The sequence below is a fragment of the Pteropus medius genome, unplaced genomic scaffold (genome assembly GCF_902729225.1).
Source record: "Pteropus medius unplaced genomic scaffold, Ma_sr-lr_union100, whole genome shotgun sequence".
In the NCBI taxonomy this organism is placed as follows: Eukaryota; Metazoa; Chordata; class Mammalia; order Chiroptera; family Pteropodidae; genus Pteropus; species Pteropus medius.
The window spans coordinates 1,016,754-1,038,690 of record NW_024353909.1 but is presented as its reverse complement, the minus strand read 5'-3'; the positions used below and the strand labels follow the sequence as shown (position 1 = coordinate 1,038,690).

At 38.5% G+C, this 21,937-nt stretch overlaps 1 protein-coding gene across 1 annotated transcript in view; it reads right to left on the bottom strand.

Annotated features, from left to right (window-relative positions):
* Positions 1-21,937, bottom strand: part of TANGO6 (transport and golgi organization 6 homolog) — a 128,613-nt gene that overhangs the window by 24,476 nt on the left and 82,200 nt on the right. The window contains exons 16-17 of the mRNA XM_039851783.1: positions 14,236-14,387; positions 5,272-5,385 (exon numbers count right to left, since the gene is read on the bottom strand). Of these exons, the coding sequence (XP_039707717.1) occupies positions 5,272-5,385; positions 14,236-14,387 (266 nt within the window). The remainder of the gene's footprint in view (positions 1-5,271; positions 5,386-14,235; positions 14,388-21,937) is intronic.

Below are 21,937 nucleotides of genomic sequence, written 5' to 3'. Positions count from 1 at the left end.
CACCCAAGCCCTGGCCAGCAGCAGAAGACGATGAACAGAATTCCCGCCTCGATCAACTGGCCGCAAGCTCCTCATTCTCAGGAAGGGGAGGTGCTCTTTAATTTTAGTCCTGGAAGGGCTCTCCCAAGCACTTTTCAGTTTACAGAGGAATAATTATTACCTGGATCCTTGTCATTTTTATATAAATGTTCTTTTCATTTGCTTCTCACATGGAGCCATCAATTTGTTAAAAAGGAGTAGTGTCTGTGAAACTAGCTCTGGGAAGGAAACTGGGACTGTTTGCTGTATTGATAGCACAAAAACATACCAAATGTTGTCAAAATAACTTTCAGGATGAGACAAAACCAATAAAAGGAAGTTTCCATTTAGTCTGTCCATTTATTTATAACTTGCCATTTGTGCTATGTCAGAGATTAAGTATCACATCCTCCTCAGGTCCTAGTTCCCAGTCTGGACAGACAGGCACAAGGTGAACCTAGGACACACACACACTAAACCTTTTGGATGGACCACGTATAACTGCTGTAATTAAAAAACATAACGTCAAACACAAATCATTTCCTGGCTTTTTTTTTTTTTTAGCCAGGGTTTGTCTTCTCTCTCAGCTGCACAAACGTTAGTGAAACTACTATTCGTAATGTTATTAGGAAGAGTCTTCTGCCATCAGAGTCCAACACTGGACTCAAAAGAAGGAATTAAAAATCACTCCTGGGTGGAGGCCTGAGTTTGGCTCAGAACCTGACTCAGCCATCAATTAATAATTAATCCCAAACTCCTCCCCATGAAGATGCTTCCAGGTTTTGCTTATTTTTGAAGATATGATCTGGTGTCAAGACTTGTTTATCATCTTGAAAGAATGAATTCTAAAGCCTACTACTTATCTCCCACTAGACAGAGTAGAGAATAGATTAATTATTTTTTTGCCATCTAAAATTAGAGATCATAAAGAAGAAGAGCTAAGCTCTGGGAATTACCTTTTAATAATAAAAAGCAAGGAGAAAAGTTTCAATATAAAATGCTGCCATAAGTAGCCACTATAAACCCACGTGCAAAGTGCTTAAGTACTTCACAGTTCTGAGAAGTCAGCTTTCTGTAAACTATGTAGAAAACGACAGTAGTGGTTATCTAGATAAATCTAGAACTATAGTCAACCCTAGATCATCAACTTTTATTTCCTATTGTATACACAGTAGTCCCCTATTATCAGCGGTTTTGCTTTCTGCGGTTTCAGTTACCTACAATCAAACGTGGTCTGAAAATATTAAATGAAAAATTCCAGAACTAAATAATTCATAAGTTTTAAATTGCTCACCATTCTAAGTAACATAACGAACTCTCTTGTCGTCTCGCTCCATCCCATCCTGGATGTGAATCACCCCTTTGTCCAGCGTGTCCATGCTATAGACGCTAACTGCCCACTTAGTAGCTGTCTTGGTTATCAGATCGACTGTCATGGTATTACAGTGCTTGTGTTCAAGTCACCCTTATTTTACTTAATAATGGCCCCAAAGCACAAGAGTAGTGATGCTGGCAATTCAGATATGCTAAAGAGAAGCTGTAAAGTGCTTCCTATAAGTGAAAAGGTGAGTATAGTATAATAAGCTATTTTGAGAGAGAGACCACATTCACATAACTTTTATTACTGTATATTGTTATAATTGTTCTATTTTATTATTATAGTTGTTAATATCTTACTGCGCCTAATTCAGAAATTAAACTTTATCATAGGGGTGTATGTATAGGAAAAAGCAGCACATATAGGGTTCGGCACTATCCTTGGTTTCAGGCCTCCACTGGCGGTCCTGGATTGTGTCCCCTAAGGGTACAGGAGACCGATTGTACAGTTGATTCTCATTACTCACAGGAGTTACGTTCTATAAAGTCAGCAACGACACTGAATTAGTGGATAGTGAGCCACTGCTTATAGGGAAAACACAGGTTTAGGTTTCTGAGAACCCCTGGTTACTCCAAACCACTCACTTTTTATTTTTATTTTTATTTTTTTCCTTTTTGTTCTTCACATTAATTTCTATTGCTCTAGCTTCAAATTCTTTTATTCTTTCCTTTGTCGTCTCTATTCTTTTAATACTGTTCAGCGATTTAAAAAATCTCAGATATTACAGTTTCTAGTTCTAGAACTTCCATTTAGTTTTTTAAAAATTGTTTCTATTTCTTTACTGAGATTGCTTATCCTTTTTATGAATTGCAGGCATATTTCTCTTTTACTTCATTGAGGATAAATATAATAGCTGCTCTAAAATCCTTGCCTGATAATTCCAATGTCAGGATTATCTTGGGGTTGGCCTCAGTTGATTTTCTTTTCTATTGAGACTATATGTTCCATTTTCCTGGTTTTTCATATACTGAATTATTTTGGATTGTATCCTGGACATTACGAATGTTAAATTATGGAGACTCTGGATTCTGCTCTTTTCCAATTAGTGCTTTTCCCCTTCCCCTTTGCCTTTTAAAGCATGCAATTATCGTGTTTGGTTCAGGGGTCAGCCAGAGATGCAGGCAGACAGAATTTGGGACTCCTCTGTCTAGGTCTTTCCCTTCCAGAATTTGCCCTCTCTGGCAGCTGTAGCGTCCCCAGATTCAATCTTCTTGTTCCACAGCCCAGAAGGACTATGACTTCTCTACCAGTGCCCCAATGCATTGCATTCTTTGCCAAATGGACTTGTCTCTGTGCTAAGAGCCAAGGAAATGAGAGCTCATGTTGTATAGCACCTCTCCTCTAAGCATGGGCTCCCCGTAAGAAGAACCGGCCTGCTTCAGACCTCACTCCAGAGTCTTCCAGTAGCTGCTTACTATGTTACATCCAGAGTTTTCAGTTGTTATTTGAAGGAAGGCCAGTCTGGCAGACTACCACTCAGCCATGACTGCCCTAATTATTCATTATTGTCTTTGGAATGAATTTATAAATATGGATGTTCTAAATATTTACAATACTTAAATAAACAAACAAGTCACCTTGCAAAGACCTAATTCGGGAAAAGCTGGAGAGTTAGGCATAATTTTCTCATTCTGTTGCTCAGCTCATCTTCTCTATGTTGAGGGCTGTTCTTAACTCTGAGGCCAATAGAGGACACAGGTCTAAACACAGCTCCTCTCCTGGGTGCCCTAGTAAACTTAATGTTTGGCAAGGGTACATGGGAATAGGTTTAAAGGAGGGTCCTTCTGGCTTCTCCTAGGCTTTGGGCTATATTGGGGATGAGTTAACAAACAGATAGGGTCATAAGGCCAAAACAAGGCTGAACAGAAAAAACAAGTTTTTCAGTAAGAAAGTGGAGGCAGGATTTCCCTCCAATGCTGACATTGTGTTGACTGAACAAAATTCTGGCTACTTTCAAATGGGAAAGAGGTAAAACACTACCTCCTGAGTTGGGAGTTGATGTCTTCCCTCTCTGATTCCAATCTATCACCTGATCTTTTAAACCTCTGCCTCTGACTCTCTGCCTCCTTTTCAAGCTGCCAGAAACACAGAGGTCCTTTGCGACACATCTATGAGCAACAGAGAATTCACTGAAACCTGGGATTATCTTTTGGCACTCTATAGCTTGAGAAATAGTGATTAGATGGAAAAAAAAACACTGAACTTCATTAACAAAGTGGCATTTTCATTTCAGCTGTTCCTGGGGGCAAAACAGAGCAGTAAAGAGAAATCCTAGATTGAAAGCTTTGTGGTTACCTCCGCTTCTCATCAAAGTGCTCCTGATTATAATCATACCTACGATTACAAGATTTAACACACCTGGTCTCAAGGATCCACAGGAAGAGGTATCATACATTCGTCCCATCCTATTTCCTTCTCTTTATTCACTGAGTAAGCACAATTTATAAATTCCAGTGAGTGCAGACTAGAGTTGGTTTAGAGAGTAGGAGAGAGGTTTTTTGTTCACATGGCTTTTTTGAAAGTGATGAAATCTTCTATGGCCACAAATTATTGTAGTACTGGTGAGACAAGCAGTGTTGCTTTCATTGGCTACACATGGATGTGAGAAATCTGCATAGAATTTCTAATTCTTCTTTCGTTTTACTAACCAGGCATTTTGCTCTGCTTCTCTCTCTCCTCTCCTCTCCCTCCCTCTCCTCTCTCTCTCTACCTCTCCTTCTCCCTCTCCCTCTCTTTCTCTCTCTCTCTCGTAGTAAGTGTGTTGAGCTTACAAAGTTTTGTAGATTTAAGTATTGTAACTCATATTTTTAAATTTTTATTTTGAAATAATTTTAGATTTACAGATAAGTTGCAAAGACAGCATAGAGAATTCTTGTATACTCCTCACCCAGTTCTCCATTGTTAACAACTTATCTAATGATGGTTATTTGTCAGAGTTTTATTGATCTTGACAGTGGTTGAAAAAAACTCACTCTTAACTCCCTCTTGTACAACAGATTCTCAAGAACAGTGTGTACCCTATAGCAATTTATTTAATTGTCTGAGTTATCGAGTTATGATCTGTACATCCCTCACTCCCTTCAAGGTCCTAGATAATAGTTAGGGGATAACTAATGAGTCCATGCTTGTACAAAAATGGTGTAAGAAACATGATATGGCAAAATTCTAGTATGAATAAAGCCTGTGTGTCTGACAAAACAATCACCCTTCTAATGGCTTCACCGACACTTAAATACTGATGTGCCAGCCATAGATCAGCATCATGGATGCCAATAAGTGAATTATTAATGCAAACTCTCTCTATAAAGTCATCTGGGAACGAGTGTCCATTAAGATCAAGAAGAAAATTAATTTAGAGGTCACTCATTCTTAGCTCACAGATGGATATAAATACTTTCTTCCTGTATTGACCATACACTGGGGAGAAATTCAGCCAAACCTACTTGGAGGAGGAAGAAAGTTTAATTCTGCAGCAACTAAAAACTTATGGATTGAACTCACAGCCAGAAAGAAAACATTTTGAATGAGGCCCTTTACTAATTCAGTATAAACTATTATGAATCAGAAAGACAAGTCACTATAGTTCAGGCTACAGAGGCAGGCTTAGTGTGCTCTAGCTAGCTAATCTTGAAACTTGTCCCCCTGAGGAGAATACCAGGACTCAGAGTTTCAATCTATAAATCTGTGCTCTGGTTTTTCTGCAGCAATTAGTGTGTTGCAGAAGAAACAGAGACTCTTACTGAAGATGCAAACAATACAATTTTCCTGAGTCTGTCCAGGGAAAAGTTTTGAGGCCTGCCCTGGTGAAAGGAGACTAATGAACAGACAAAAACCAAACAGGTAGGGAATCTGCAAATGGTAAGAGACCGACTTACCTCTGTAGCTTTCTGGCTGAGTCCCCGAAGTAGCAGCACAATCACGTGGATGGCAGCTCTGCGCACTTGAACTTCGTGGTCTGTTTTAGCCACAGCAATCAGGCAAGCTGTTACCTAGTAGAGTGAGAGAAGAAGTCAAAAAAAATCAGGATTGCACAATTACATAAAGCCTTCCAACTATGTTCTACTTTCTATATGTTCATCGAGAACATTCTGGCTTAGAGAGGGGTGGATAGTTTCCTCATTTTCAGTAAAGAGGGAGAGTTCTAGTGGCAGAGATCTTGATTTAGTCTGGTTTTTCTGAAAAAGGACAAAATCTGGTTTGGAATTCAGGAGAAAAATTAGAGAGTGGGAAAGGATACATGTATACTGTCATGTGCCGTTAATGATGGAGATGCATTCTGAGAAATGCAACGTTAGGCAATTTTGTCATGCAAACATCGAAGAATGTATACTTCCACAAACCAAAAGGTAAAGCCTACTACATACTTGGGCTGTATGGTATACCACCATCTTATACGTGGTCCATCGTTGACTAAAATGTCATTATGTGGCATGTGACTTTATAATAAAAGCATGGTCCATTGCAAATATTTACTCAAAAGTGGGAAGAACTGTTACTTGTCCCCCTTTGGGGACATCAAATTGAAGGAAGAAAGGATGGTCCAAATACAGCAGCATCTAGGGACTGATAACCATGGAGATCTGGCTAAGCAGGCTTGAGAGTTCAAGGCCTGGCGTGAGTATGGATGTGCTACTGATGAAAATTTCTGCCCACAGTCAGAGAAATACATAAACATTCAAACGGATCTTCTTCAGCATGTCCAGACCTCCCAGTCCTACAAATCCAGCTTACACCCCATGTGAGTCACTAGGGGCCAATTTCTGAGGCTCCCTGCCTGGACTTCTTCATTTGCAGAATATATCTTTCAGTGCTCATTTACTTTAAAAGATGCCTCTATAACAGAAAAGACTGGAAATTACTTGCAAAACATGGTGCTAATAATTACATGTTATATAATGAGAGTTTTCTATACCCTGTACCAGTCACCTTACCCCCAACCCTGCTTCTGGTAGGCACAAAAATATTCTAAAACCTCAATGAAGAGTTACCTCTAAAAACAACAGCAACAAAATTTTCAGAGGCATTAGTGCAAGATTTAAAAAGAAAAAGTAAAAATTTTGAAAGTGTGAACAATGGCAGCAAAAATTGAAATTATTCAATTGGTCTCTCACATACTTTGTTTTTGATTTACTATGTAAGTGTATTTCTTTGCTAACTGTGGAGGGATTTCTAATCATGATAAGAAAATAGCCAGATTGTGTATTTGGAAACATGTATAAATATATCCTGTGTTTAAAGAATGGTTTTTAAAAAGGTTTAAAAGATATAGGCACAAATGAGGACACAGACTTGTGCAGAAATTTTAAATATGCAGGTTGTATTTTCTACAGCTTTCAAACAGTTGGGCATAGTTCAAAGAGTTTAATTAATCAGTGATGGCAAAGAGATGAGAAGAAGTAGCTTGTTTTTAAATATAATTGCATCTGTGATGCACTGGCATTTAATCAAGTTGTACATCGATTAGAAAAACTATCAGTTTGCAAGTGAAGGGAAATCCCAGAAAAGCTCAACTCTTTGGGGGCCATTTTTCAATAAGATCCAGCAAGATGCTTCTGCTTTTGACCTGGGACACCCTGACTCAAGGCCATCCAGTGGTTTCCATGTCTCTGACATTAATGATGGAGGTAATTCAGTCCTAGGAGGAATTCCTTGGGCAACCTCCAAACAGGCAACAATATAATAGCTACCTCCACTTGCAGGCTTAGTATTTACAAGGTAAGAGCTGAAATCAGAGAAACAAGTTACAGCTAGGTCTGAGTCCTTCTTGACACATGAAAGTTCAGCTTATTCAGTCTGATAACTAAAGCGTGAAAGCCAGCACAGGCCAGGTAATGTGCAGATGCTCCCAAGCCTTTCTGCCCGCCTCCCTCTAGGTTAAGTTTTGGGCCCATGTTTCCACATTTCATTCCACCAAGGCTTCCTGGCCTAAAACCCTGATGGCGTCCAGCTCTGCCACCTCTATTCTGTTTCACTATGCTGAGTGGACCACACCTCTGTCTCAGCTCTCAGTGTCAGGCCAGCTCTAACTCTCAGACATTTATTCCAAAATTGGGACAGGCAGGGATGTCCTGGCTAGAAAAGGGCTTCCCCTGCAAAGCTAGTTCTTGAATCCCCATGCCACCTTGAGGGTATGACTAGAGAAGAGCTGGTTATTACAAGCCTTGCTGAGATCAGAAGGAACGGTTTCCTGCTTGCTACAGGCTGTTAGTGATTATGCACCAGACTCAAGCCCATCTGCAAGCAGCCATCCAGGACAATCAGCAAGGGTCTGTGAACAGAAAAGTGGTCATGAACCTTCCTCAATACTTCTGCCACAAAAACCAAATGTGTAATGGTTGGTTATGCAAAATATTTTTAAAGCATCAGAATTTTAATATGATCTTGCAGATATCTAGAGATAAGAACAGCCTTCTTTTCAGGTCACGCTCCCGTAACCAACTTGTAATGTTGCTCTATCGCAGGCTGGTGGGATAGACCCCTCGTCAAATACTAGAAGTAGGGCCACTCTCATCTGTTCAGTCTGAACAAGTCACTCCCATGGCTAGTCTCTCTCACCTCCAATCCCAAGGACATACTCAACACTGCCTTCCACCCCTAAAAGCATTGTTGAATAGACAGATAGATGATGTAAGGTCATCATCTATGATGTAAGGTCTTTACTAATTTATGAATTGGTGTAATATTTCTATTCTGTTTCTAAGTCCTCCCAGAGGGCAGAAACCCATTCTATGTGATCTTCATGTTGCCTGCCCTACGGGTCGATGTACCTATTTTAATAAGCCATACTATGTAAGGCTTTTTCTTCATTGGCTAAATTACGTAAATCATATCCACTTCTGAAAGCCGTACAGAGAGAAAGATGATGATTGCTTTGGAAACACTAAAGGTCAGTTTAAGTAATTTAACACTTGATAGAAGCCAACATAAATAAGGAAAACATCACTCCTCAAACAGCTGGCACACACCAAGCATAATTAGAACTATATAAATAAAGATAATACAAGTGGCAAGATTACACACACACACACACACGCACACACACACACACACACACACACACACTCCCTTGGAAAATTCCAGAAGAGAGGTAACAGATTCGAGGTATGTATCGAGAACACATGATTTCAATTTTCTTTTCAATCTTCATCCCTTTCCCTGATGCTTCCTTAAAATTCAGTCAGTATACTAACTTGTCTGAAACTGGACCATCTGTCCTTCTATTTTGTAAACTAAGAAACCTTAACAGCAAAGGCAATATGGCCTCTAATTCAAACGTGCTCACTTTGCTCATTTAACCTGCCATGAAAGAGAACTGTGGTGGCTACTTTAGCTTCCTCGAGGTTTCCCAGGACATCTACCTGAGTCCTCACCTCAGTAGTCTATGTACCCTCAAACTGCACATGCCCTGCTACTTAGAAAACCTCACTGATTGTGGAAAATTGGTAATCAATTTGGATTATTCGGCTAGACCAGAGGCAATAGCTTTGCATCAGACCTCAAAGCTCAGGTTTGTGGACATTATATTTAGAGTGGATTGCTTCTTCACTTGTCACCTAGGGCATATCTTATTTGCTGTACTGAGGATGGGCCTCTCAGTGCAGTTCACTTAAATCATATCTACTTCTCAGAGAGAGTGGTAAAGATGAAAGAGCCTATCTAGATTTGACTTCAAGGAACACAGCTCTTGACAAGAAGAAATTGAGAAAAATAAAAATGCTCTCCAAACAAGTTAAATCTCGACACCAATAGAGAGGAAAAACCTGAATTCCTAGTACAGAGAATGTGAAAGAGCTGATCCTATCCTTCTTTGCCAGCATGCACTGTCACAGCACGAACACCCACAAATCTGGACCACCTAGCAGGTAGGACAGATTTCTTCAGATGCCCATGGGCTATAGCAATCAATGATCCCTAGATCAGATCATGTTAGATTATGCTTCTCCTCTTTCTCTGCCAGGCCAACACTTGATCAATGTAACATCCTTGTTGCCCTGACAAGTCTAACTAAGGGTCCCAGCTCCATGTTCCTTCAGCACCTTGTGCTTGTTCTATGACATCACTCTAGTCCACTTATTTATTCCTCGGTATTTCACACTCCACTGAGATATCCCTGGGGGAAGAGACTGGGTCCTTTTCTGTGTCTTCTAATATACCTGGCACATGACAAATGCTCATGAAGAAGTCCTTCAATGTGCCCAAAGTTAAACCTCCTTCTCCATCAGTACACACTGGGGCTAAGCATTTTTCAGACTGCAAAAGATTTCCAGAGCTTTCATGGGACACTGAAGGAACTGTCATAGAAGAGGATACAATAATCTTTTAAAATAAATTAGATTGTTTTATTCTGCTCTGGCTTCCCATCTCACTCGCAGTAAAAGCCAAAGTCCTTCCAAGGCTCCACTTGGACTGCCACCACCTCCGATACCTCCCCTTACCCTCTTCACTCAAGCTACAGCGGCCTTGCTGTTTGGCAAGTCAAGTGTGCACCTGCTTCAGGGCCTCTGTATTTCTGCTCCCTCTACCTCTCCCCAGGTATTTCCTTCAGATCTTTGCTCAAATATCACTCATCACTGAAGCTTTTCCTGTTCATCTAAGTTCACATACAAACTCCCTTCCTGCCCCTTACCTTACTAGATTTATCTGATTAGCACTTACTCCCTCTGACCACAGTATACATTTATTTACTTGTTTGCTTGTTTGTTACCTAACTCTCCTCTCTAGAATGTCAGTTCCATGAGCAGGAACTTTGTTGTGTTCAGAGCTGGATCCCCACCACTTAGCACATGGTTTGGTTGTAGCCCCATAACTGTCACAGAGTAAGTGTTCAATAAATACTTGTTTAATGAATGAACAAATGAAGAACTACTTAGAAGCCAGGCCAAATAATGCCACTTTTTCAATACAAATGAACAAGAGCAGTCTGACTATAGGAGGACTCAATGGCTGAACTACTAAGACTGTCGGGTGTCCAATCATGTTTGAACTTGTAGTCCACCCAAGGCAGCTGGTTTGGCACTGATGACATGGCAAGCGTGGGATGATACATAAGAAGGAACAACTAAAAAGAAGAGACAGAAATTATGTGGGATAGAAACACCTGGTTTTTCAAATCGGAGGGAATATATTGCCTTCTGAAGTTTAATTGCCAAAAGCAAATGCTATTAGTACGGAGCTACATGACCCTTCCTGTCAGTAGCTTTTCTCACATGGCAAGTCTCTTCCTTTTCAAGGCCAAAAAAGCAATCTTATAAATGAACTGAAAATATTTATTGAGAGAAAATATAGGTGAGTAGTTAAGTGCATGGATTTGGGAACCTACTGCCTGCATTCAAATCCTAGACTTGCCACTTCCTCTTGGCATGACTTTGGCAACTTATTTCTCTGTACCTCAGTTCCTTCTGTGAGAATTGGACTAGCTGACATACGTAAGGCACTCAGAAGAGTACTAAGTGCTTGCTATTATTACTGTTTTATTTATTTATTTTTATTATTACTATTTTAAAGATATGTAAAAACTAGTCTTCTAAAATAAGCCTTGCTCCTCTTTCTCTTCAATATTAATCAACAAACATTTACTGAGTACCCACTAAGTGCCAAGTACTGTGATAGGTGCTATGGGGTGCAAGGGTAAATACTGATTCTGCCCTTCTTGTGCTCGCAATTTGTTAATGATTATAAACACTACTGGTATTGATGTTACAGAAAGTCCAGATCTCTAGAAGAGGGGAAGGGTCACTGGACAAGGGGTTTGCCAGGTGGATGCCCCCACAGCAGCAGCTCCACACATTGATTTTAAAGTTGAAATAAAAGGTAGGCTCTGTGTTAGCACCCATGGTAAGTAAATAGTCTACTACCTATTCATATTGCATTTCTGAAGGCTTTATAAGCAATGCTTGATTCTTGCTATGAGCCAGGAAGTCATAAAGCTAATGAAGTACTTCATGATGTGGCCCCTGCTGCCTCTTTTATTTTTTGCCCCAGCTCTGCCACCAACGAACTTCCCACTCTAACCTTTTGGATCTTCCTATACTTCTTCAAACCTGTCAGGCTCTCCCACACCAGAGTGCCTTTACATAAGCTGTTCCCTCTGCTGAAATTCTCACCTCTGCCTTTCTGGGATACCCAAATATTATTCTTGTCCTTCAGATTTACCTCCAAGGGTCTGTTCCTCCATCATATCTTCTTCAGTACCCAAACCTAACTGAGGGGCTCCTAAAATGTGCTCCCACAGCACACATAATGGACTGTAATTGTAATCATTGATGTCTGCGTCTTCTACCAAGTTGTCCAAGCCTAGAAGGCAAGGTGGTATCTTATAGGGTGTTTAATTCCTGGCACCTAACAAAAGGCCTGTCACATTGCAGGTGTTTGGTAAATGTACAACTGGGAACATATGAAGGACACTGGTTGCCCTTGTTCTTCCCATTTCCTTGCTGCTCATCCTCATCACTGTCATCCTCAGCCCCCTTTAAATGACCAAAATGTTCCTTAAAGAAAGATCTTAAAATAGAAAACTAAAATTTCTTTACTGACATGTCACCTTCTCAATAGGGCTTGAATACATGATTTACTGCAACCTCCCCTTTGCCTAAAAGTTCAAACCTGATCACCCTTAGCTTCCTCTACTTTTTCTTATTTTCCACATAAACGTTAGATCTTTTTAACAATCCTGCATCGTAGGTACTTTAATTCCATTTTCTCGGTCAGGAAATAGAGCTGAGTCTAAGTTATCTTCTCAAGTGAACACAGGTCAGTAGGTGGTGGAGCTGAGCCTCTTTGGTTCTCTTTCAACAGGTCAGGTGGGCCTCCAGAAAGAAGACACTTCTTGAATGCTACAAAACCTGCTTTAGCTTAATCTTTCTAATTAGCCAAACCAAGAAATTTCTCCCACACTTTCAACAGGTAATCATATGCTGCCGACATGCTACAATTTTCCTGAAGAGAGAAAGGAAAGAAGAACCTAGGGGCTCAAAAAGAAACAGGGTCTCAGTTTTGGGGTTCTGGGAAGATCATGATGTTCAGACACTGTCTAGGTTCTTTGCTTTTAGAAAATGTATATGATCCTGCCAAGTCCAAATTGATCTATTTGAAGATATGTAGGAAATTTTTATTCAGTTCATAGCTATGTTTTTTTTTTTAATTGTGATGCTTACACAACTCTGTGAATATACTAAAACCATAGAATTGTACTCTTTAAATGGGTGTATTGTATGGTATGTGAATTTTATCTCAATAAAGCTGTTATTAAAAATAATAATATTTGGGCTTGGTTCAGATCATGACCCAAGTCATGGTTCAGTTCATGGTTTATGGTTCAGTTTAGGTTGAGTCGCATGAAGAAAACAAGTAAACAGAGAAAAAATGTGGGAATCATTTCAATATTTGACCCAGAGAAGTTTTAATAGGCTGAAATCTTTAGCTTCTATAACTAAATACTCCCACGAAGGCTCTCTCTTAAGTGTTATAAGTTAATATTATTAAAGAATAAGAGATTTGCTAAGTGCCATCCAAAGCAAACAAAGACCAAGTGCCTAACGGTTCATGTACATTAGAGCGATTGAAGATTTTAAGTCAATAATAACCACTGTTTCCAAGGAAAGAAAAAAAAAAACAGGCATAGGAGTATGTCCGAGGAAGAGTTAAAGGAGAGGAAATGACTCATAAATAACTTCCCTAAAAATCCTAAGTTGGAATTTAATGATAAGAGTAGCCTTTATAATCAATAAAACAAAGCATATAAATAAAGCTCAGGAACTAGGAAATATCATAAATTCAAGTGTACGTATACATCGATGAGTGTGTCTCTGTGCTTGTTGATAAGGTACAATCACCAGACATTGAAGAAAATTCCTTCTCAGTAGGTACTTCTTAGGATTCGATATTCAATATGGTCAGCCCTAGAATACTGAATATTGTAAAAGAAACCACTATTACGGTTGTCTAAGTTTTTGTTCTTATAAAGTTACATGCTTTGTATGAGAAATCTGGTCCCTCATAAATAAAAAGGTAATATAAACTATTTTATCTATATATTTATAATTTATAAGCCATCTTCTTCCAAAAAAGATTAGAGCTGGTCAAGTACATTGGTCAGAAAAAGACTCCTGGCCATATATTAACTTGTTCTTTCTGTCTATCATCATCTCTAAATAGCAACACGCTAGCATGTAGTAGGTGCTCAAGATACATATTAATATACTGATGACTAAAGAACACGAGGGCAAACATAAAATTTAAGGGGCTAGAGCAAGATATTCATGGAGCAACACACAAGTGTGTGACAAGATGCGCGTTTCATTAGATCATAAACTCTAGAATCAGGAGCATCCTGCGCCAACACTTGGTACGGCTGTTACTCTGGCTGCTCCCTTACCTACTATGGACCAGGAACTGGGTGTAAAGTGACCAAAACATAGTCTTTTCTGGTAAATGACCCTGTCTCCCTGAATACAGAGCATGTGCGACCAAAGAGGACCAATTAGAGTATTTGCCTGAGATTGTTCTGTGAACAGAGATGGGGCTCACAGGTGGCCCAGAGACTCAGGCAGAGTTTCATCTGCCCTTCCTCAAAGTTTCTGCAATTCTGTTAGTTACTTTGGAATCTTCATAATAAATCCTCTTTTATTGCTTAATATAGGATAAGATGACTTCCTTAAATAAGAATTAAAAAATTCTTACAATATAACTTTCGATATACATGTCAGACTAGTGAAGCCGACAGAGGTTAAAGGACTTAACCAATATTGAAAAATAACACAGGTCTCCTGACTCTCAATCCAAAGCTATACCATAGGTCCAAGTAAAGTCAAGCTTTAGAGAAAAGAATCGACATGCAGTACCTCATGAACCACGGAGCCCAGCAGAAAGTCCAGCCTCTGACACAGCTCCCCAAGGTTGGATAAGCTGCTGGCCCTGTGAGCACTGTCTGGATCTCTCACTCCCCTCAGGAAGGTGTGGATCAAAGGTTCTCGGTACTTTGAAACCATGTCCCCTACATAAAAAGGGAAATCAAAATGTGTTAAAGCAAACTGCCAACTTCTTAAACAAGAAACAATGATATTTTCATGGTACACTTTATGGTGTTTTATATATTTCAAAGTAGTTGCATAACCACTAAAAATCATGCTCTGGAAGAGCAAAAGAAACTAATAGAACCAGTATCATTCCATTTATGTATGTAAAAATGCCCACACACATAACTTCTCTTACTATTAACAAACTAAGCTTACAGATTTAAATATGTATACTAAATATACAAATGCATAAAAAAGTATGTTCTCAGTACTGGAGATAATATAGCATGAACAAGAAAGCAAGTTCCCATATTCATGAAGCCAGCTTCTGGTCGGAGAGAAAGACAAAAAGAGTAAATAAATCTTGCAGCAGCAATAAGGGTTATGAAGAAAAAGAAGGAAGGCAGGGATGGTGGTGGGATTGAGAGCCAGGGATGAGGGCTCAGAGAAAAGCTCTCAGAGGAGAAGACCCAAAGGAACAAGTCATGTGAAAACCTAGGAGAAAAGTGAAGAGCAGAATGGACAAGTTTTGTATTCAATGGAGAAATCTTATGGCTCTTTCTTATACTGACCCTCCATAAAAGCCAAGGGCATGTTATTACATAAACAAAACCACAACTTAATGTTCCATGTATGCAAATTCTTGCCCTGCCTGAGCTTCCTTACTACTTTCCAAATGAGCATCCATTTAACTGCATGCTCTACCAACACCACCCGAAGTGCACCTAAGAACCAAAAAGAGCCAGTGGGAAGGTCAGCATCTTAAGAGCCCGCACTGTACCCAGTGAGCTGACTCTGGGCCCACTTATGACCCTGTTTTCCAGGTACTGGACTGGCAGAGTTGGAACACTTATTGCATCTACTCTTCATTTCTCAAAGTGCCCTGCCATTATGTTCCATGCAACCCGATCTCTCTTAGACCTCACATACACGGCCTAGATTTGTCACACTCTTGTTCAAACCTGTTCTTTGGGGATTTACAGCTCTGCTCCCATTTCCTGGGGGCTCTGCTAGCCTCCAATTAATCCTCCTTCCTCCTAGCTCCTACCATGCTGGATAGCTGACTTCTCAAGACTGTACTGGATCCTAGTCTCCAGGCTGGAGGTCAGCCCTGACCAGATTCCTATGAAGAATAAAATGAATACATGTAGTCAGAGGATATAGCTGCATTCTCTGCAATTGACACAGGCAGAGAATTCAAAGATCCTACATAAAGGGTTCTTAGTTTGAGCTTTAGGGATGCCTGTTTGTCAAATTTTGTTTTGTACATCTCATTGGCATTCTCCCATTCTTTCTTGCAAATCACACTCTAATTTCATTCAGATATCTACCTTCCCGTTGGCCCTAACCACCACTGATGTGATTCAGGCTAAGGTCTTCACTGGTCTAAGTGAATCGTGGTGGACATCTTCCCTTGCCTTAAATGGTTTAAGTATGGGCATATGACCAACCTGGATAATGAGGTGTAAAGAAAAATCTGCTGGAAGACTCTAAGAATATGTTTTGCCTCTGGCTATGGTAAAGATATGACACTTTAGAGTTGCTGTAGCCAACTTGAAACCATGAGGGACCAGAGGATGAGGCCAAATAGCTGAGGCTAGCAGAGCAGAAAGATGAAAAGAATTTGGGTCTTGAATGATGACATGGAGTCAAAAAATTAACTAGTGCTGGACTTTTTGTTATGTGTAATGATGTATTTGCTATGTTTAAGCCAGTCGAGTTGGGAATTTCTGTATCTGCAGCCAAAAGCATTCTGATATAATATGAAAACTGAAATGTTCTTTAAAATTGTAGAATACCTCTATGTCAGTTCTACGTGTATCAGTATAAAGCCAGGAAAGTTAGATTTGCCAAAACAAAGAAATTTAAGACTGCATATGTTTTATAAAGGATTCAAAAATCAATTTTATAATTAACATTATAACAAAGGAAAAAATTAAACCCAATAATTTTTCCTTCTAATTACAATTTTAATTGGAACAATAGCCTGGTATATAGCATGATTCTTATAATATCTATATCTATATCTATATCTATATCTATATCTATATCTATATCTATATCTATATCTATATCTATATCTATATCTATATCTATGACTTTCCCAAAGAGCTAAGTCATCTTTAGACATCTGCCAACCTATTAAAAAAAAAAGGTGAGTAAGCACAGTAGTTACTCATGTGAAGGGGTTATACACTGAGAATATTTCATAACTATTGACTGAGTTCATTATGAATTAAAACCTTGGGCTCCAGGACATCTGCTACTATTCTTTAGTTTCTGATTAAGCAACAAAATCTCAGTTATCCCACCCACTCTTGGTTTTGATTTAGGGTTTTTTGTTTTGTTTTGGTTTTTTTTGGATTGCTTGCTTGCCTTCTCTCTCTCTCTCTCTCTCTGTATTTTTCTTTATCCAGATGAAACACTGTTATTGCTTCACTTGAAACTTATTTGAGCCACAAGATTCTAAGATCCTAATTCACCTTTTGTCTAAAAGATGGCATACACTTGTCCCCTGACAAGGGCACACATTCATCATCATCTTGTCGCCTCCTCAAAAACAAGCATATTATATGGCTTTTATAAAATACGATATTGATTTCTGAATTCCCTCACCTCCATTTTCAGAAAGTACTCACCACAGACTACAAGAGGTAGACTAAGAGATACCCATGAACAGCTTCAGGGAAATGAACATAGTAAATCCAAGCCCGCTTAGAAACATAACTCAACGACTTTTACTTTGTGCAATGATAATGATAACACCTGGCCATTTGCATCTTCATATTCTTCTCAAGATGTCAGCAATAATCAACCTCATTGAGAAGCAAACAGCTGTGTGTTCAAAGAAGCAAGTGAAGGATCTAGATTTGTTTGAACAAACTTGATAAAAACGAGTTGCTTTGGAAGGTGAAAAATCAAGTGCAACAGTAAAAGAGAAAGCTGAAGATTTTTTAACCTGCTTATGACTTGCTTGTATCAATTACTGTACATGTGAAAAGCTTCTTTTAACAAATTAGGATTTGGAAGATTTTTATCAGGCTTTTCAATGGTACTCTGAAATCCAGATTGAGAGATTCATTTATCATATTCCCTCTTCTTTCATTAAGGGCCTGAGGTGACCTAACTTAGTGGAAGGGCACTATCAAATCTGAATTAATACAATAACTTTTGGAGACCTGCTGATTTCAAGGGCTCAACCATTCCCATAGTTCACTGAAATAGGTCATAATGATGAAACTGAGAAAAAGTCAGAAAGAAAATTCAACCCCTGGCCAAATCCTTACATCATCCTTTCAAAACTTTATTACTAATGTCTAGGGGGCCCTCTAGTTTTTCTTTTTTCCCTCCCCTTCTTTCCTCCCCCCACCGTTCCCCCGACACATAGAAGTGAATACAAATAAAACCATTCTTAACTATCTCTTCTATCTACCAACAGGAAGTAACTAAGAAGTATCTTATCCTGCTGGTTAAGGTGCTGCTGGGTAAAACCAATTGTATTTTCCAAAGATGGAATGATCACTTACAGCTGCACTACTTTATGATCAGAAGGTTACATACATTCTGAGGAATGTTTTAGTCCAGTGTTTCTCAAACACAAGTATAGGCACTGAAATTGTGCAGTGCAACGTGATTATAATGTGGATCCAAGTGATTCAGAATTATCATTAAAATGAGAATAGACCTAAAAATTTGTTTAGAGAATTCAGACTCCTGAAGTATATTAGAATTTAATCAGACTTCAGTTTGAGAAATGCCTTTCCAGCTAGCCAATTTAATAAAAACATTTAATGTGCAAAGGACTCTGTGGGGCACTAAAGATTCAGAGATGAAGGAGCTTTTGTTCTTACTTCTAGGAAACTAGTGGTACCAAGTGGCATGAGAGTAATAGGGCGGGTGATATTTATTCTCTTTGAAGAACACTTCATGGAGGAAGTGACATCTACACTGAATCTTTGAAAGATGGTGAGGATTTTCAGATATAAGAGGAAGTGCGCTCCAGGTAGATGGAACTGTGTCAGCAGAGTTGTAGAGGCAAGGTGGTCAAGAAGAGAGAATAAAATAGATGGCATATTCACAAAACAGCTATACCAGTGACTATAACAAAGGGTGCACTGAAATGTGAAATGATTAGAAATATCCAGGGTCAAATCATGGAAGCATAAAGTTAAAGATTTGAACAATGGGAAACTGATAATACTTTTAAAAATTCATTTTTAGAGCAGTTTTAGTTAGGTTCACAGCAAAATTGAACAGAAAATACAGAGTTCCCATTTATCTCCCTTCTCCCAGACTCCCCTACTAGCAATATCCTTTGCCACAGCCTCCATATGTTTCAATTGTTGAACTTACATTGACACATCATTATCACCAAAAGCCCATAGTTTTCATTAAGGTTCACTCTGGTGTTATACACTCTGGGTTGACAAATGCATAAGGACAGGTAATCACCATTATAGTATCATACAGAATAGTTTTACTGCCCTAAAAGTCCTCCATACTTTCCTATTCATCCCTCCCTCCTGGCTCACCCCACCAACCACTAATCTTATTGTCTCCACCATTTTGCATTTCCAGAATGTCATATACAGTTGATTCATTAAAAATACAGGGGATAAAGGCACTGACCCCCCACAGTTGTGTATAACTTTTGACTCCCCGAAATTTAACTACTAAGAGCCTATCACTGACCAGAAGCCATATCAATAACATAAAGTTGATTAACACATATTTTATATTATACAATGCATTCTTATAATAATGTAAGCTAGAAAAAAATGTTAACAAAATCATGAGGAAAATATTTATTGAAAAAATTCACATATAAGTGGATCTGTACAATTCAAATTTGTGTTGTTCAAGGGTCAACTGTAGTTGGAATCATATGGTATGTAGACTTTTCAGATTGGCTTCTTTCACTCAGTAATATGCATTTAAGGTTTATCCATGTCTTTTCATGTGCTTTCTTTTATGTGCTGAAAAATATTCTGTTATCTAGATGTACTACAATCTATTTATCCATTTATTCACTGAAGGACATCTTGGTTGCTTCTAAGTTTTGGCAATTATGAATAAAGCTTCTATGAACATTCATGTGCAGATTTTTGTGCACATATGTTTTCAATTCATTTAGGCAAATACTAAGGAGCATGCCTGCTGGATCATGAGGGGCATAGCCATTGTGAATTGTCTGTGAGATTTGTCCTCAAGCCTTTGGTCTCTGAGCTTGTGGAAGGCAGAGGTGTGTTTCATATCAGATTCTACTTACACATGTATAAGAGTAAGAGTATGCTTAGTTTTGTATGAAACTGCCAAACTGGCTGCCAAGGTAACTGCACCATTTTGGCATTATTGGTTTCCCATTTTCCAAATCCTTAACTTCACACCCTTTGTGATTTGACCCTGCCTATTTCTGTTCATATTCATCTAGCAATGTGCCCTTTGTTATAGTCACCTGGTATAGCTGATTTTAAAATGTGATATATCCATACAATGGAATATTATTTGGCAATAAAAAGGAACAAGGCACTGATACATGCTACAACATAGATGAACATCGAAAACATTAAGTAAAAGAAGCCACTTACTAAAAAACAAACAACAAAAAACAAAAACAAACCACAAAACTGCATGTTGTATCATTTCACTTAGAAGAAATGTCCTCAAAAAGTAAATCTTGAGACAGAAAGTAGATTAGTGATTGTCTAACTGGTAATGGGTACAGGGTTTCTTTTGGGATAATGAAAATGTCTTAAAATTGATTGTGCTGATGGTCGCACAACGTTGTGAACATACAAAAAACCCTGCACATTGTAAATGAGTGAATTGTATGGTATATGAATTATATATCTCAATAAAGTTGTTTTTATTTTAAATAAGTTTTGAAAGTGGGAGGGATAGAAGGAGGGTTGAAGAATCTATTTTACAATAAAGTTGGAAAAATAAACCCACATAAAAATCTTCCCACACTAGAAGAGAAGAGATATATGTGTGTAAGTAGAATCTGATAGGAAACACGCCTCTGCCTTCCAAAAGCTCAGAGACCAAAGGCTCGGGGACGAATCTCACAGGCAATTCATAACGGTTGCTCCCCTCAACATTCCTTGGTGATACAGGACTGGGGCCTGCCCTTGACTACCAGTCAAGCAGAACTCAAGGCTTTCCCATTGCTTTGTGAATGGCACTGCTTCTGCCAGCTCTTTGTTTCCTTATTTGTCAGTAAAAGATGGTGCCAAAGAAAATTTCAGTCTTTATTATTTCAGAGCTGGTAGTTTAACGGGCAACATTTTAAAAAACCTTCTAAATTAATATTCAATGCTTCGTTAAAAATAATTCGTGTAATTTAAAGGTGTCTTAAAAGAATCAAGAAAATATTGAAAATTTAGACTCAGAGGTCCTTATGCATAGTTATAGCCACTTGGTCCAATATCTCACCTATAGCAATGGCTGCACCAAACCACCTTTGACAAATGTGAACCCAGGGATAGTTAAGACCTCCTGCCAATATTTAAAAACCTTTGAGCCCCAGCTCTTTTATTATGTCCAGTCTAAATCTCTTTTACTCTTTATTTCATTTCCTCTTATGGACCAGCCTCCAGTGGAGATGGAGACTCGATTACAATGTGAGATCCCCTCTGGTAATCTAACCAGTTCAAGTATGCTTTTCCTTTCTCCAAGGTGGTACTTTCTGTACTTTGGGTTTTTTTTTTTTTTTAACAGTATATGATATTTTAAAAAATAATAATTAATTTTTATTATGGTGATATTGGTTAATGAAATCCAGTAAGTTTCATGTATACAATTCAACAGTGTCATATTTATATTGCATTGTACATTCACTGCCCATAGTTAGAGTTCCTTCTGTCACCATATATTTGATCCCTTTTATCTCATGTACTTTCATTTTTGATGTTAGATATTTTGAAGAGAAAAAAAGTGCAAAGGTATAAAAAGATTAAATGATAAAATACATACTTTACTAAATCAGTTATTGAAAAAAAGGAATCCAGAAGAACTGTTTTTCCTTCCATCTCGGATTCCTATTTATTTGGGAACTAAAGTGAACAGATCCCTAGGGGTAGTATTGTAAAGAGCCACGTGCCCTCACAGGAATATCCCTGCTGATCCAGTCAATGAGGAAACAGGAGACAAAATATAGACCCAGTTCTGTTCGCATACCCTTTTATGTCCCTGCTAACCTAACATCTATTCACTTTTCCTAAATTTCAGGGCCTAGAACTCTGCTTCACCACTGAAATACAGTAGAATGACTGGTTTCTTGTAACATTACAACTTATTGTCACATGTGTGAATCAGAGTCAACAGAAATGATAATTTCTGTTGAGGTCAGAAGGAAATTAGATTGGCATGGCAGACCCTGACAGGCAGACCCTGACAGGATTTTCTCTCCAAAAGCCATTTAGAGAATTAAATAATTTAAAGGCAATTAATTTTTGATGAAATTCATCATTAAAAAATTCATAAGTAAATTTTGATCTATTAACTATTACTTTTCAGCCTTGAAATT